Source organism: Sparassis crispa (genome assembly GCF_003851025.1).
Source record: "Sparassis crispa DNA, contig_000001F, whole genome shotgun sequence".
Lineage (NCBI taxonomy): Eukaryota > Fungi > Basidiomycota > Agaricomycetes > Polyporales > Sparassidaceae > Sparassis > Sparassis crispa.
The window spans coordinates 3378338-3390583 of record NW_020939748.1 but is presented as its reverse complement, the minus strand read 5'-3'; the positions used below and the strand labels follow the sequence as shown (position 1 = coordinate 3390583).

General features: G+C 52.8%; 6 protein-coding genes across 6 annotated transcripts; 4 read left to right on the top strand and 2 right to left on the bottom strand.

Annotated features, from left to right (window-relative positions):
• Positions 1-376: 376 nt before the first annotated feature.
• Positions 377-1491, top strand: SCP_0212170 (Nicotinate-nucleotide pyrophosphorylase [carboxylating]; the record flags this gene model as incomplete). Its single annotated transcript, XM_027755127.1, has 5 exons — positions 377-591; positions 652-792; positions 865-1049; positions 1105-1365; positions 1415-1491. 5 exons carry the CDS (start codon positions 377-379, stop codon positions 1489-1491), a joined length of 879 nt encoding a protein of 292 aa, XP_027610928.1.
• A 220-nt stretch (positions 1492-1711) lies between these two features.
• Positions 1712-3049, bottom strand: SCP_0212160 (predicted protein; the record flags this gene model as incomplete). The annotated part of the gene is made up of 4 exons (XM_027755126.1): positions 1712-2215; positions 2265-2691; positions 2747-2811; positions 2870-3049. 4 exons carry the CDS (start codon positions 3047-3049, stop codon positions 1712-1714), a joined length of 1176 nt encoding a protein of 391 aa, XP_027610927.1.
• A 461-nt stretch (positions 3050-3510) lies between these two features.
• Positions 3511-5080, top strand: SCP_0212150 (hypothetical protein; the record flags this gene model as incomplete). The annotated part of the gene is made up of 5 exons (XM_027755125.1): positions 3511-3843; positions 3902-4369; positions 4427-4705; positions 4755-4832; positions 4880-5080. 5 exons carry the CDS (start codon positions 3511-3513, stop codon positions 5078-5080), a joined length of 1359 nt encoding a protein of 452 aa, XP_027610926.1.
• A 494-nt stretch (positions 5081-5574) lies between these two features.
• SCP_0212140 (hypothetical protein) lies at positions 5575-6888 on the top strand (the record flags this gene model as incomplete). Its single annotated transcript, XM_027755124.1, has 3 exons — positions 5575-5978; positions 6033-6248; positions 6300-6888. 3 exons carry the CDS (start codon positions 5575-5577, stop codon positions 6886-6888), a joined length of 1209 nt encoding a protein of 402 aa, XP_027610925.1.
• Positions 6889-7288: 400 nt separating this feature from the next.
• SCP_0212130 (predicted protein) lies at positions 7289-8501 on the top strand (the record flags this gene model as incomplete). Its single annotated transcript, XM_027755123.1, has 7 exons — positions 7289-7471; positions 7533-7573; positions 7628-7857; positions 7923-8081; positions 8139-8219; positions 8271-8336; positions 8392-8501. 7 exons carry the CDS (start codon positions 7289-7291, stop codon positions 8499-8501), a joined length of 870 nt encoding a protein of 289 aa, XP_027610924.1.
• Positions 8502-8596: 95 nt separating this feature from the next.
• Positions 8597-11994, bottom strand: SCP_0212120 (hypothetical protein; the record flags this gene model as incomplete). The annotated part of the gene is made up of 15 exons (XM_027755122.1): positions 8597-8987; positions 9048-9110; positions 9164-9374; positions 9431-9666; positions 9717-9794; positions 9848-10146; positions 10206-10565; positions 10627-10801; positions 10857-10975; positions 11032-11130; positions 11185-11393; positions 11445-11514; positions 11573-11736; positions 11792-11867; positions 11920-11994. The coding sequence occupies 15 exons, from the start codon at positions 11992-11994 to the stop codon at positions 8597-8599; spliced, it is 2625 nt and encodes an 874-aa protein (XP_027610923.1).
• Positions 11995-12246: the final 252 nt, after the last annotated feature.

Here is a 12246-nt window from a genome sequence, read left to right as displayed (position 1 = left end):
TTCGAACGTTCGGACTACTCTGTAGAGTACACTGCCTGTCCTTTTTCCTGTCTTTTCGATGGTCGTAACTTGGTACGTTCTGGTATTATATTATAGAGTACGTTCTGGTGTACCTGCACCTGCGTGCATTTGTTGAACACTCTGGGTGTAATTGACAGTCGCTCACATACTACGTATTGTCCATACTATGTACTGTTCAACGTACTGTTTTAGTTGCGGATAACTGTGCAATACAGCGTCCGTTCTCACCAACCTCTGCAGAAGTATTCGTTCGCCGTCTGCGACAAGCTCCTGAATTTTGGATCGACCTCGCGCGAGACTTCCGTAAATGCCTCGGGCGATCTGATACGCCCACTGTCATCTCTGACTTTTTCCCATGAGCTCGCCCGAGTCTTATGAGTACCTCCTGCCACCGAGCTGGAAACCCCAGGTGACAGCCTGGCTGGCAGAAGACACGCCGTCGTTCGACTACGGTGGGTTCGTCGTCGGCGAAGCGCACCGCGAGGCCTTTCTACTTGGAAAGGGCAAGCAGACTGCGGTCCTTGCAGGTGCCCCGTTCTTTACGGAAGTATTCACCCAGCTGGGATGCGAGTGAGTGGTTCGCGCGTTGCTCTGCCTAACGGGCGGGACTGATGCGCGTGTGTGCTGCAGGGTTGAATGGCACATGCGAGATGGCGAGACGTTCGAGCCTGTCAAGCACGTCGCAACTGTCCGTGGCAAAGCACGGCATATCCTCCTGGGCGAACGTGTTGCATTGAATTTACTTGCGCGGTGTAGCGGGATTGCGACAAAGTGAGCGCCGTGCTGCTCGTTGGGTGATGCAGCTGATGGTTGCTTGGCTTATGATAATGTTGTATCACGCAGGTCGAAAACAATCAAAGATCTCGCGCGAGGGTATGGGTACAAGGGAATCATTGCTGGGACGCGGAAGACCACGCCTGGGTTCAGGCTCGTGGAGAAGTACGGGATGCTCGTCGGGGGCATCGACCCTCATCGGCATGACCTCTCGAGCATGATTATGCTGAAGGATAATCACATTTGGTCTTCAGGTGTGCCCTCTCCTCGAATGCCCTCGTAATCATTAATACGCGTAACACTCCGCAGGATCCATCACTACTGCCATTCAGCAAGCGCGCAAGGTCGGCGGGTTCAGCCTGCGGCTAGAGGTGGAGGTCGGCTCAGAAGCAGAGGCAGACGAAGCTATCGATGCCGGCGCGGACATTATCATGCTAGACAATATGGAGGGCGACCAGCTCGTGAGCGTCGCTCGCGAACTGCGGGAGAAGTGGAGTGGCAAGCGTAAATTCCTCTTTGAAAGCAGTGGAAACATCACCGAGACGAACCTGCAGGAGAGAGCCATCAATGGTGTGTGTTTGTTACTTCTCGCGAGGGACAGCACTGATTCCCCGAACAGAAATCGATATCCTGAGCACCAGCGTCGTGCACCAATCTGTCCAGCACATTGATTTCAGCTTGAAAATTCAGATTTGACGACTTTAGAACCACTTCGAGCTTACATCTGAAGGGAGAAGAAAAGAAGACTTTTGTCCAAGACCACATGTATTCTATCTTTTTATCCAGTCGTTATGGGACATGTAGCAATACCGGTTCCATTTGTACTCGCTATCAAGCCAGAAGTACTTGACATTTGTCCGGAACATCTATGGAGACATTCTATAAGGTAGAATTCACCCACCTTCCTTTTTCCAACTCATTTCGCGGAGGGTATGCCGAAGAGCGCGAGCGCATTTCTACCCCGTACTGCGTCCTTCTCTGTCTCGCTCCACCCATGCACCCCATCGATCGCCTCTAGGTTTTCCACGACGCTCTTCCACTTCTCCGTGCTGCTCAAGGGTGGGAAGAACGGGTGGTCCGTCCCGAACAGCATCCGTTTGCTGCCTAGCGCACGTAACGCGAGTCCCTGTTCTTTTGACGCGGCAGCGGAGGATGGACGAGCTGCAAACCACTCTGCGCGCCCGATCGCGTCACTCACGAACCCGAGCTCCTCTGCGCCATACGCGACCGCGTCGAAGTAGAGCTTCCCGAGGTAGTATCGCGCATCGTGCTGCAGTCGCGACGCGACAATTGGGTCGTGATCGATGCACGACGCGAGGCGCGATGAGAGCTGCGGGAGCGTCCCGCCCGAGTGCGCGAGCAAGATGCGCAGGTCGGGGTGTCGGTCGAACACGCCGGACAGGATCAGTCGCGTGGCTGCCTGCGTGATGGTCAGTGGGTGAGAATCGACAATCTGAAGGCGCTCTCACAATCGTGGTTTCAAAGGGGAAGCCCAAGGCTAGAGGAAGGACATGTCCGTTGTCCTTCTTGCCCCATTCCTTGCCGTCCACACCGTAATGCGGATGGAGGAACACGACGAGCCCTGCCTCCGCGATGGCGGACCATACCGGCTCAAGCGCGTCGTCGTCGAGGCCCTTTCCAACTCCGTGTGTGCCGAGTATGATACCCTTTAGATGCTCTAGCTTTGTAATCTGCTTGACTGTATCCACGAGAGACGTGATCGGGACGTCTGGTACAAGGGGAAGTAGTCCGAACCCGTAGAGGCGTTTCGTGGTACCTCCCGCGGCGCTCAAGGACGGCGAAGTCGAGCAGTATTCTTCCAGGTCGTTGTTCAATTCATTCGCCAGGCTGTGCGCTGTGGAGGCCGGGAGGAAATCGAGCCATGGGTTTGCCGAGCTTCCAAGTCGCGAAGTGAGCCGCTCTGTGAGGAGGGTGAACAACCACAGCAGACCTCACGAGCGAGATATCAATCCCATGTCTGTCCATGAAGCTCAGCTTCTGTTCCCTGTCCCAGTACTACTTTCGGATCCGTGCATTCAGTCGCATTTGCTCGCAGTGCAGAATGGGTGAATACCTGAGGACCCATCGGCCGTCCACCGCTGGGCTCGCCATCTAAGATCAGAAGACGTTCCTCTGTCTTTCCCTCTGCAGTATTTCGCGAGAAAATACGCGGTACAGATGAACGGGCGCGTAGAAACGACACATAGCGTGGTAGATAGACGTGGGTATGGATGTCGATAAGAAGTTTCGCCATCGATGGCAGTTCAGCGGTTAGAGTACACTGAAAAGAAATCTGATACTCTCAGCGAAAGTCCCTCAAGATGATTTGTATATCCAAGTGGTCAAGCGGGAGTGAGTATGATAGACAAGTACGACAGGGAAACGCGAACACGTGCTCATGTACCAAACTACAGCTCCTCTGTCACCATACATGTGAGCATCCGATAGCAGAGAATACCTTCAGAGGGATCACTATCTCTGCAGGCATCGTTACTCCCGGCGAGGAAGTGAAAGGATCTTCCCTTGTGACGAGCTGTATATACCATCTGCGGTCGAGCCGCAGAACAGAGCTTCGGCAGCGAAGGAGACAGGCCTGGATATGGCCTTGTAATGTCGCCCCTTCGTATCCCACCCTTGCTGTCTCCCACTTCGCTGTTGACCTGATGTCTGAGATTGTGACGGACCTGCAGAGTGTGCAAGATCAGGTGCGCAGCGATGGTGGTGCTCGCTGAGATGGGCAGATTGATCCAGCTCCAGCTGCTAGTGGCGGCCGCATCGATTCTCTGTATTCAAGACGAATTTACGTCTGCGAAACGTATCTCTGAGGATAGTAGGAAGAAGCTCCAGTGCAGGATTAAAGAACTTGAGGCGGAGAAGGAGGCCATGGCGAGCCGGATAGGACGACTAGAGACCGAGAATGCCGAATTGAAGAGGCTGCTTGAGGAAAAGGAACCGGACCTTCGGCGGGCCATCGATGAGCGCGACGCGACACAGTGTAAGTTAGCATCGGTCAGAATGACCATTCGGAAACTCTTGAGCGAGAAAAGGGTAAGATCGACGGCACTTCGGCGGCAGTGTGCAAAGCTGAATAGGAAATATGTGGTAGGAAAGGGTCAATGCCGAGAAACTTGAATACACGACAGCAGAAGAGCGTGCGCTCGTAGAACTATCTGGGGAGCAGCCCTGGGACGAAGCGGGCTTCACAGACCAGTCTGGAGGAGGTTCGCCAAAAAGTGGACCATCATCGGAAGATGACGATAACCCGCAAGCAACGATTCCGCAAGCAAAACAAACGGACACGACGGGCCTAATAGGTGAATCGTTACGCGACATCATACAGGAGACGGGAACAAGGCCGGGTAACGACAAGACTGCCAAGGAGGGGCAACAGGCAAGGGAGCAGGCACCCACAGGTGTTCGAACAGCCAGTAGTGTTAGGAAAGAGCAGACAACAGTCGCATCGCAAGAAGGCTGGTACTTAGAATACTTCAAACCACCAGCAACAGCAGAGCTTTCAGTAGGAGGATGGTTGTATGAACAGCTTGCCGAACACTTACAGCTGGATAATAAGACGGTAAGATACAAGTTCTATGCAGCACACAGACTTGGACAAATCCTGACTCACCCCCAGACTATCTGCAACACAAGGTACGTTAATGTAGAAAATCTTCCTACCACCAAGATTGAAAAGGCACATAGCCATCACAAATGGTGGCAAGACGCGTGCATGCATATCCATATACACAATGACATCGCATTCCTATTCAACCCCATAGTGTTGGAAGGGCCTTCCACAACCTACCTCATCAGCTGGGGCACTCGGAAAATCAACCGAAAAGTCGAGAAATACATATCAAGAGACAGAGCCGAGAATCCCGCTTTTCACCTCTTGGTGTTACCCGCAGAAAAGGTACGTATGCCACCCAGAGTGAAACAGCGAAAAATCACCACAGTCGTAGGAAGCTTGGTGGTATCTCGGAATGCACAGCTTCACAATAGCGCAGGTCCTGCCAGTATGGTCCATACTGAATAGCCAGGTAAGTAACCTTGCCGTGCAGTGAAGAATAAAATCAAGCCTCTTCAGGATAAGGATGAGCTCACCTTGGAGCTGAAGAAGCGCTGGGATCAGGCTCCGGGTGGTCAGCGTATCGCAACGATGCTTGAGCAGGGCGACTTGCAGCAGTGTACCATCGAACTCAGGAGTGAAGGCCTAGCAGACCACTCTCTTGCGTTTCTTCATGATCAGCTGGGAATGTCAATTACAGATTGCGGGGTCGGCGAGTAATCAAGGTGACGTTGCAGCTTGTCAGTGAGCCACCGACAGGATCTGTCATCACCGCAACTTTCCCATAGTTTCTCTATGAATTCTGGCACGAAAACAAGTACATCGGACTCGTAGCATTAGCCCACGGTTTGAAAGTGAGAATAAAGGAGACTGTCCTTCGGGCCGCTTTGAGTTCTTCCATCGGTGGTCGACCATGAGCTCGAGGCAGCGCTTGGACACGACTACATATGTACCTCGCTAAAAAAATCCATGAACCTCAAGCTGAATGACTCGAATTCCAGAGCTACAGCATCACCACTTGCAAGAAGACAAGTGTCGGTTGTTGAGTGAATAGTATACGTAGATTTAAGCTTATCCGGCGACCTATCCAGATACCAATTCGATAAGTATATCCTTGAGTAAACTTAAGCGGATATTCTGCCCGACGTTCGCAACGGCGAAGAAAGTCTCGTCGCCGTCGCCGATCTCGTCTTCCACCACCACCATCGCCCACCATGCATTGCTGCTCAGCAGCTTGCATCCTGACACTCTTTTCACTCACATTCATTTCATCACACTCGTTCGTCAACGCCCAGTCGTCTTCGTCGGTCGACAATGTGCCGTCGACAACGCCGTCGCTGAGTGTAAGCGAATCGTTGAACTCGCCGTCACCGTCTAGCACCTCCCTTGCACCCCCTCCTTCCGAGTCACCGGTCTCGAGTTCGTCGTCTGACTCTTCTCAGCCATCTTCTACGCAAGATGCGAGCACTCCAGCCCAAGCGCCGTCGAGCAGCAGTCTTGATGCTTCGACCTCCTCGACGCCCTCGTATACCCCTACAAGCAGCAGCCCTTCTATCACTCCTAGCTCGTTGGCACCTTCTTCCTCGGTTCCAACTTCGTCCCCGTCTTCTGTATCTTCGTGCGTTCGCAGTCATCCTGCAAGCCTCCTGACGAACTGACTTGGTGCCGACAGCCCCAGTTATACCCCTCCGAGTCCATCCTCTACCGCCAAAAGTTCCACTCGCAGTGCGATATCGTCCACTTTGGTCATGCCTGCAACGGACAATACGGCGCCGACGGCCTCCTACGCCCACTTCTCTTCCACCGAGGTCATCGCCAGCCCGCCGTCGAGCGCCGCTGCTACTGGCGGTGCGGCAAGCAACGTCACGACCGGCGGTTCTTCGAAGAGGTGCGTGTCACTTTCTGTTTCTTCTGATCAGTAACCTCAGCTTTGGTGCAGCTTCCTACACAACACAGGCGCCATGGCGGGTACGTTCACCGTAATCGGCTTGATCGTTGTCGGAGCGGTCATCGCTCTGGTCGTGCGCGCGCGGCGACGGCGGCAGCGACGGCGGGACGAGGAGGAAGTATGGTTCGAGAAGGACAACGGCAACGGACTATCGTACGGTGCGACGGACCGCGAGCCATCGTTCATCAGCGGCGAAGGCGGCGAGGGCGCGAACATAATGGCGCCCGCTTCGGCAGACGCATACCCCGACCGCTTGACGCACTATGGCGACATGAACATGGCCGAGTACGGCAACCCGCAGAACTACGGTATGGAGTACCCGCCCGGCACCGCGTATGCGGCGGCGGCGAGCCAGCAGGGCCAGTATGTCTACACTGGACAACCTGGCGGATATACGTCCGGATACACGGATAACAGTTATAGCGCGCCGCCGCAGTCTTCGACTTCTCCTGCACAGCACCCGTTCGCTGATCCCAGCAACGTCAGTAAACGGGTTGGCCCTCCTCCAGTCATAGTGACTGGCCCTGAGCCATCCCGTGAGTCTGAGTACTGGGCAGATGCCTACGTTGAAGCCGAGTGAACCCTGTAAGCTTAGTTGGCGCTATATGTTGGTACGTGTCTGCCGCCTTACGTTTCTACCGTGTCTTCACTCATTCGCCATCGACAGATACCCCCTTTGAACCGTTCCCTGTGTAGTGTCACTTCCGTCAATCAAATCCAGGGGTTCCTTCAGCCTTTTGGTGGCTTACTTCTACTTCGAACTGCATGGAATCCTAGCCCATGGATTTTTTCCCTATATACTCGTGTGTCTATGACAAGTATCTCAGTTTGTACGTCCTTGACTCAATAATTATTGCGTTGTCGTGTACAGTACTAGGTTGGTCATGTGCAGCGTGTTAGCGTTATGGGCGCGTGAGCTCTGGCGCTTATCGTAGGTCCCGGTCGTCCTTCAGCCGACATGCTTTTTATCCTTGGCCACAATGCTGGTCACCGTCTTGCGTCGGTCTGCTCTCAGCGCGCGTAGGCTTGCGTATAGAAGACTGATACACGCGAGCGCCGATGCTGAAGCTTACCTCGAACCTATAAAGTCTCACCCAGGCGTAACGTGTCTCCTGTTCAACAGGCCGAAGGCAAGGAACGCCATTTCGCTGAGGCTCTTGAAGGTGAAAGCGAGCCTTTGATTTGATACAAAGGGATACTCACCCGTGTTTCCGTGTGACATAGGAGTTTCGTGGATGTCTCGACACGGTGCAGTTTGACAACAGGTGCGCAATGTATGCGCCAAGGCCCGCAGTATTTCCTTGAACAACTGAGCTTAGCGTCCGCGTACTCATCGTTCGTTCATCTACTCCTGGCTCTTTCTGCGCGGGGGCAGACCTGATCGAGCGGCGCTCAATGACAAAGCCCCAGGTGGATAAGTTCCTCGTGGATCTGCGCGGCGCGCTCGGGACGCTCGAGAGCCTGCCTATGCCTACCATCGCTGCCATCGACGGGCCTGCGTTAGGAGGTGGTCTTGAGCTTGCCCTCGCATGCGATCTTAGGGTCGCTGGTTCGCTTGCTGAATTTTGTCGCGCGCGCAATCCGCATTGACTGGCTGTCTTGAATGCCTTTCAGGACATACAGTGACCAAGATTGGGTTGCCAGAGACGCGCTTAGGGATCATTCCCGGTGCAGGTGGTACGCAGCGTATCACGCGTTTACTCGGGGTGTCGAAGGCGAAGAGTCTCATCTTTACTGCTCGCACCTTGTCTGGCCCTGAAGCGGAGGCCTGCGGTACCTCTTTTTCTTTGCGGCATCTTTTTTTGCTGAGGATCTGTCTGTCACTTCAAGGCCTTGTCGATTACGTTTCTGCCCCCGATGCGACGGCGTTCGATCGCTCACTACTGTTGGCGGAGGAGATCAGTGCGAACGGTGAGTATTTGCAGCATTGTGATTTCTTCCGGAATATTTTATTCTCTGTAGCACCTCTGGCGCTTCGAGCTGCGAAGCAGGCAATCTCGCGTGCGCCGGAGCTTGGGTTGGAATCAGGTCAGTCTTCGTTATTTACTAGTACTGCAGACGTCATGTATACACCCTCTGCTAGGTCTCGACTTCGAGCGAGCTTCGTACGAACCCCTCTTGAAGAGCAAGGATCGGACAGAAGCATTGGAAGCATTCAGGGAGAAACGGCCCCCTGTTTTTAAAGGGGAATAAATACATTCCATCTTGGAGTACATGCAAAAATACAGCAATAGTGGATATCAATGTTACAGTTCCGATGCGTAAGGTAACATTGCAGAGGCTATAATTTACGCGCCAAACGTGAAAGACGAGCCCAGCGAGGTGGACAGAGCAGGCATGTGCGGCATGCCGACATTCAGGTCCTTGAGCTCGAGGTCCTTCATGATCATACTGAGCCGCCCCATGCCGAAGCGATCGCGGAGGCCCTTGTTGTCTGCGAGCTCTCCACCGTCTGCGTCGTTGAAGCCCTTCTCCGCCTGGCCCCAGTCGCTTCGCTGCGCCAGGTACGGCCTAAGCAACGACGAGTCGATACGCCCGAGATATCCCTCGGTGATGTATGATTTGAGGATGTCTGGACGAACGAGGAAGACGTTGCCTAACTGTCTGATGAACTCGAAACGCTCGTGCAGGGAGGGTATTCCAAAGGTCGCGATGGTGTCTTGGTAATGTTTCAAGTCTCTGAAAGAGAAGGAAGGGTTAATTAAGGGAAACCTAACGTAGTGAGAAACAGGGACAAACTTTGCCAGCATGAGACCGCCAGTCGCGCTAACAGGAAACTTTTTCAGATGGTCCAGTAGGAGACTGACGTCGAGTAATATGAGTTGGCGCACGCAACGTAGTAGGTATCAACAAACCTGTGGAAGGCAACGCCGATCTCAGTCAAGAAGACTTCCAAGTTCTTGCCACTCAGGTTCGACTTTGCCGCATCTCGCACTCTCTCCAAGGTATCGCAGCAGGCGACGCATGGCTCAGTGTTCACCCTTGCAAATGATAGGTCATCGTTCCGCGGTTTGAAGTCGTTCCTCTTCTGCTTCGCGAGCTGCGATGTGAGATAGCTCAGGATCCCTATATAAGAATCATATCATTATCACGGCCAGGTCGTAATGCAGCAAAAAGCATACAGTCGGCGAGGCGTTGTATGACGTGATTGACTGCACCCTCAATCCTGCTGACCGATTGATTGTTGAAAACCACCATGTCTCGTCGAACCGTCACCGAGCTACTCGCAAGCGGCAGGAGCGCCATGTTCACATAGTGCTGCCACAAGTGACAGATAAGATCTAGCTCGCGCAGAACCGCGAGAAGCTGCAGCGAAGGCTCCGTTTTCCAATCAGCAGATTGCAAGCGAGCTTGGATGCTACAAGACGACGTCGCAACAAACTCTGTGAGACACGGACAACTGCTTACGTTTCGATGGCGACCTCCATATAAGCTCCACCAACGGCAGCTGAGAGAACGCGCAGTAACGCGAACGCATGCTTGGGCCTACAGATTATCCCATGAGCAAGCAGCATCGTAGCAATCATTTATACACCCACACTTCACCCGCGGGACTTAATTCTACGCATCTCCCGATTGCTTCTGCATGCCACTTGAGCATCTTCTCCGCGATATCGACACTTATACGGCCGTCCTCTTCGCGCAGTGGCTCTTCACCGCCCTTATCCTGTGAACGGTCGGCGTTTGAGCTGAGTCCGCCGATGCGCATGATCGCAGCGGCAGCCTGGGCGGAGGTAGTGGCACTACCAGTTGTCGAAGTGGTGGATGCGGCAGCGCTCAACTGGTTCACCATGCGATCGAACATCGACGACTTCCCACCACCTTTGTGTGACCGCTCCTGCAAGAGAGCTTCATCAGAGATATCCTAGGTAGTACAATAGCCAAGGAGGAGCTTACATGGTAGCGTGTGAAGTTCGAGAGGTAGCTGGCATAGAGCTGACCTAGACTTCTACTTTCACGCTCGAGATACCTTTGGCCCTCCGTGTATGGCACGAATAGTTCCTCCATCGCGGTCTCTAGCATCGTGCTCACTGTTGCAACGGAGGTAGCTCCAAAAGTTGACGCGGATCCATTGAGAGTCACATTAAAATCCGTGGTATCGGAGGGTGTCCGAGGTGCTACCGTAGTCAATTCATACGCCTTGAGATCTTCGACAAGCAGCGCCGTTTGTTGATGGACCACTTGCATGATACGTAGGAACGACAGATCAGACAATCCAGTAGCCCTGTTCAGGAGCTGCTCCATATGTTGTTGGATCTGTGAGCCAAGAAGGGTGAAAAACATTATCCCATGTCAAGGTATCGGATGCACCACGAACAGACTGTGCGAATACTCGTTGCAGGAATACCTGCATGACAAAAGGAGGATTTGGGAAGACCGCTTGGACGATTTGGGCTTCTTGTCCGACTGTATCTCGAATTTCTTGGAATAGCTCCTGCATGCCTGCTTCCGTGGCGGGAGGACTGACATCCGGATCTGGAAGAGTCTGCCAACTGTTCGACAGAAAATTAGCGACTACCGGCACTTTCAGCCACAATGACCACAGACAGTTGATCATCCACATTATTGCTCCCTGGTACGCGGTTAATGAAGAAGTCGTGTTGATTGACGTAGACCTGAACACATGATGCACCACCATTGAACTCGAGCAGCGTCTGTGCACAATGCTGAAGACCGCACATAACTGAGAACCAGCAGAAGAAAGTAACTAGAAGGAACTTACGTGCATCATCTTGGGATCTCCTCGGCGATATGCGCGGTCGAAAAGATGGAGCATGTCCTTTTCGAACTTCTCACAGTACTTTTCAATATTTTCTCTGGTCTAACATATAACTGAGTCGCTAGTATCAACTCATCGCATGCAGGTATATCCAACCTTTTCAGCGTGTGGGAGGTCGACTTCCTTCGCTACAGTGCCTAGACGTCGCAACAATATGGCAACTTGGCGCCTGCCATCTTTGCCTTCTTTCTTGAGAGCGTCCAGTCGAGTAGTATCGTCTCGCGAGAACTGGTGATAATAGTCAATGAGATCATACGCTGCCTGGGCCCTCTGTCGTTGTTGGTGGACAGATTCCAGCTGTTCACCTAAAATCGTACATGTTAACAGCGAGGGTAAGATGTCGCATATAGACCCACCAATCCTGACGGCTGTGCGGCCAACTTCGGTCATCTTGGTCTCCATACCCGAGAATGACTGGCTCACGGACTATGCAATAGAATGATGGTATAAGATATGAATTCAAGGAACGGTGTAGCCCACTTGCCTCGAAACCTCTGTTAAGCTCAGCCATCTTCTTCGAATAATCCCGTTCAGTCGTTCTCACTATCTTCTCCATCTGCTCTGTCTTCGCCTGAACATCCTTTCTCACCGCAATCAATTTGTCTACTGCTGCTTCAAACGTCCGGATGAACGGCTTTGGATCGAACGCTGTACACCGCAGGAGTTAACGCGATATTTGGAGACATTAGCTGCACGAACGTACGTCCTGGATCTGACTTGGACTGTGCAATAAGTCTCTCGGAAATCGATCCCACAAAGTCTCTGACATCGAACTTCCCCTAAAACGACCTGTGAGTGTCACAGATATATTCTGAACATTTGGAGATCTACCTCAAAGGCCTCTACTCGTAAATGGTCTTCTACAGATGGATCCAACGACCTCGGTGGAAATCTGGCCTGCGACATGTCTTTCAGCCAGAAAGACTTCTAGTCCCAGTCGGCCCTACACTGTTGCATATGGCAAAGGCGTTCAAACACTACTAGCGCAGCCGTAGAAGCTAGCCGCGGCAACTCTACGGGCGCTTGAACACTTGTAGGATTATGGGCGTCTAATGTTTTCCTTCATTTCCGGCATCGAAATTGTTTTCCTCACCCTGCACAAGGTTTTCTTATCTCAGGCTACAAATTTGCAAAATTCAATAACATGGAAGACCCACA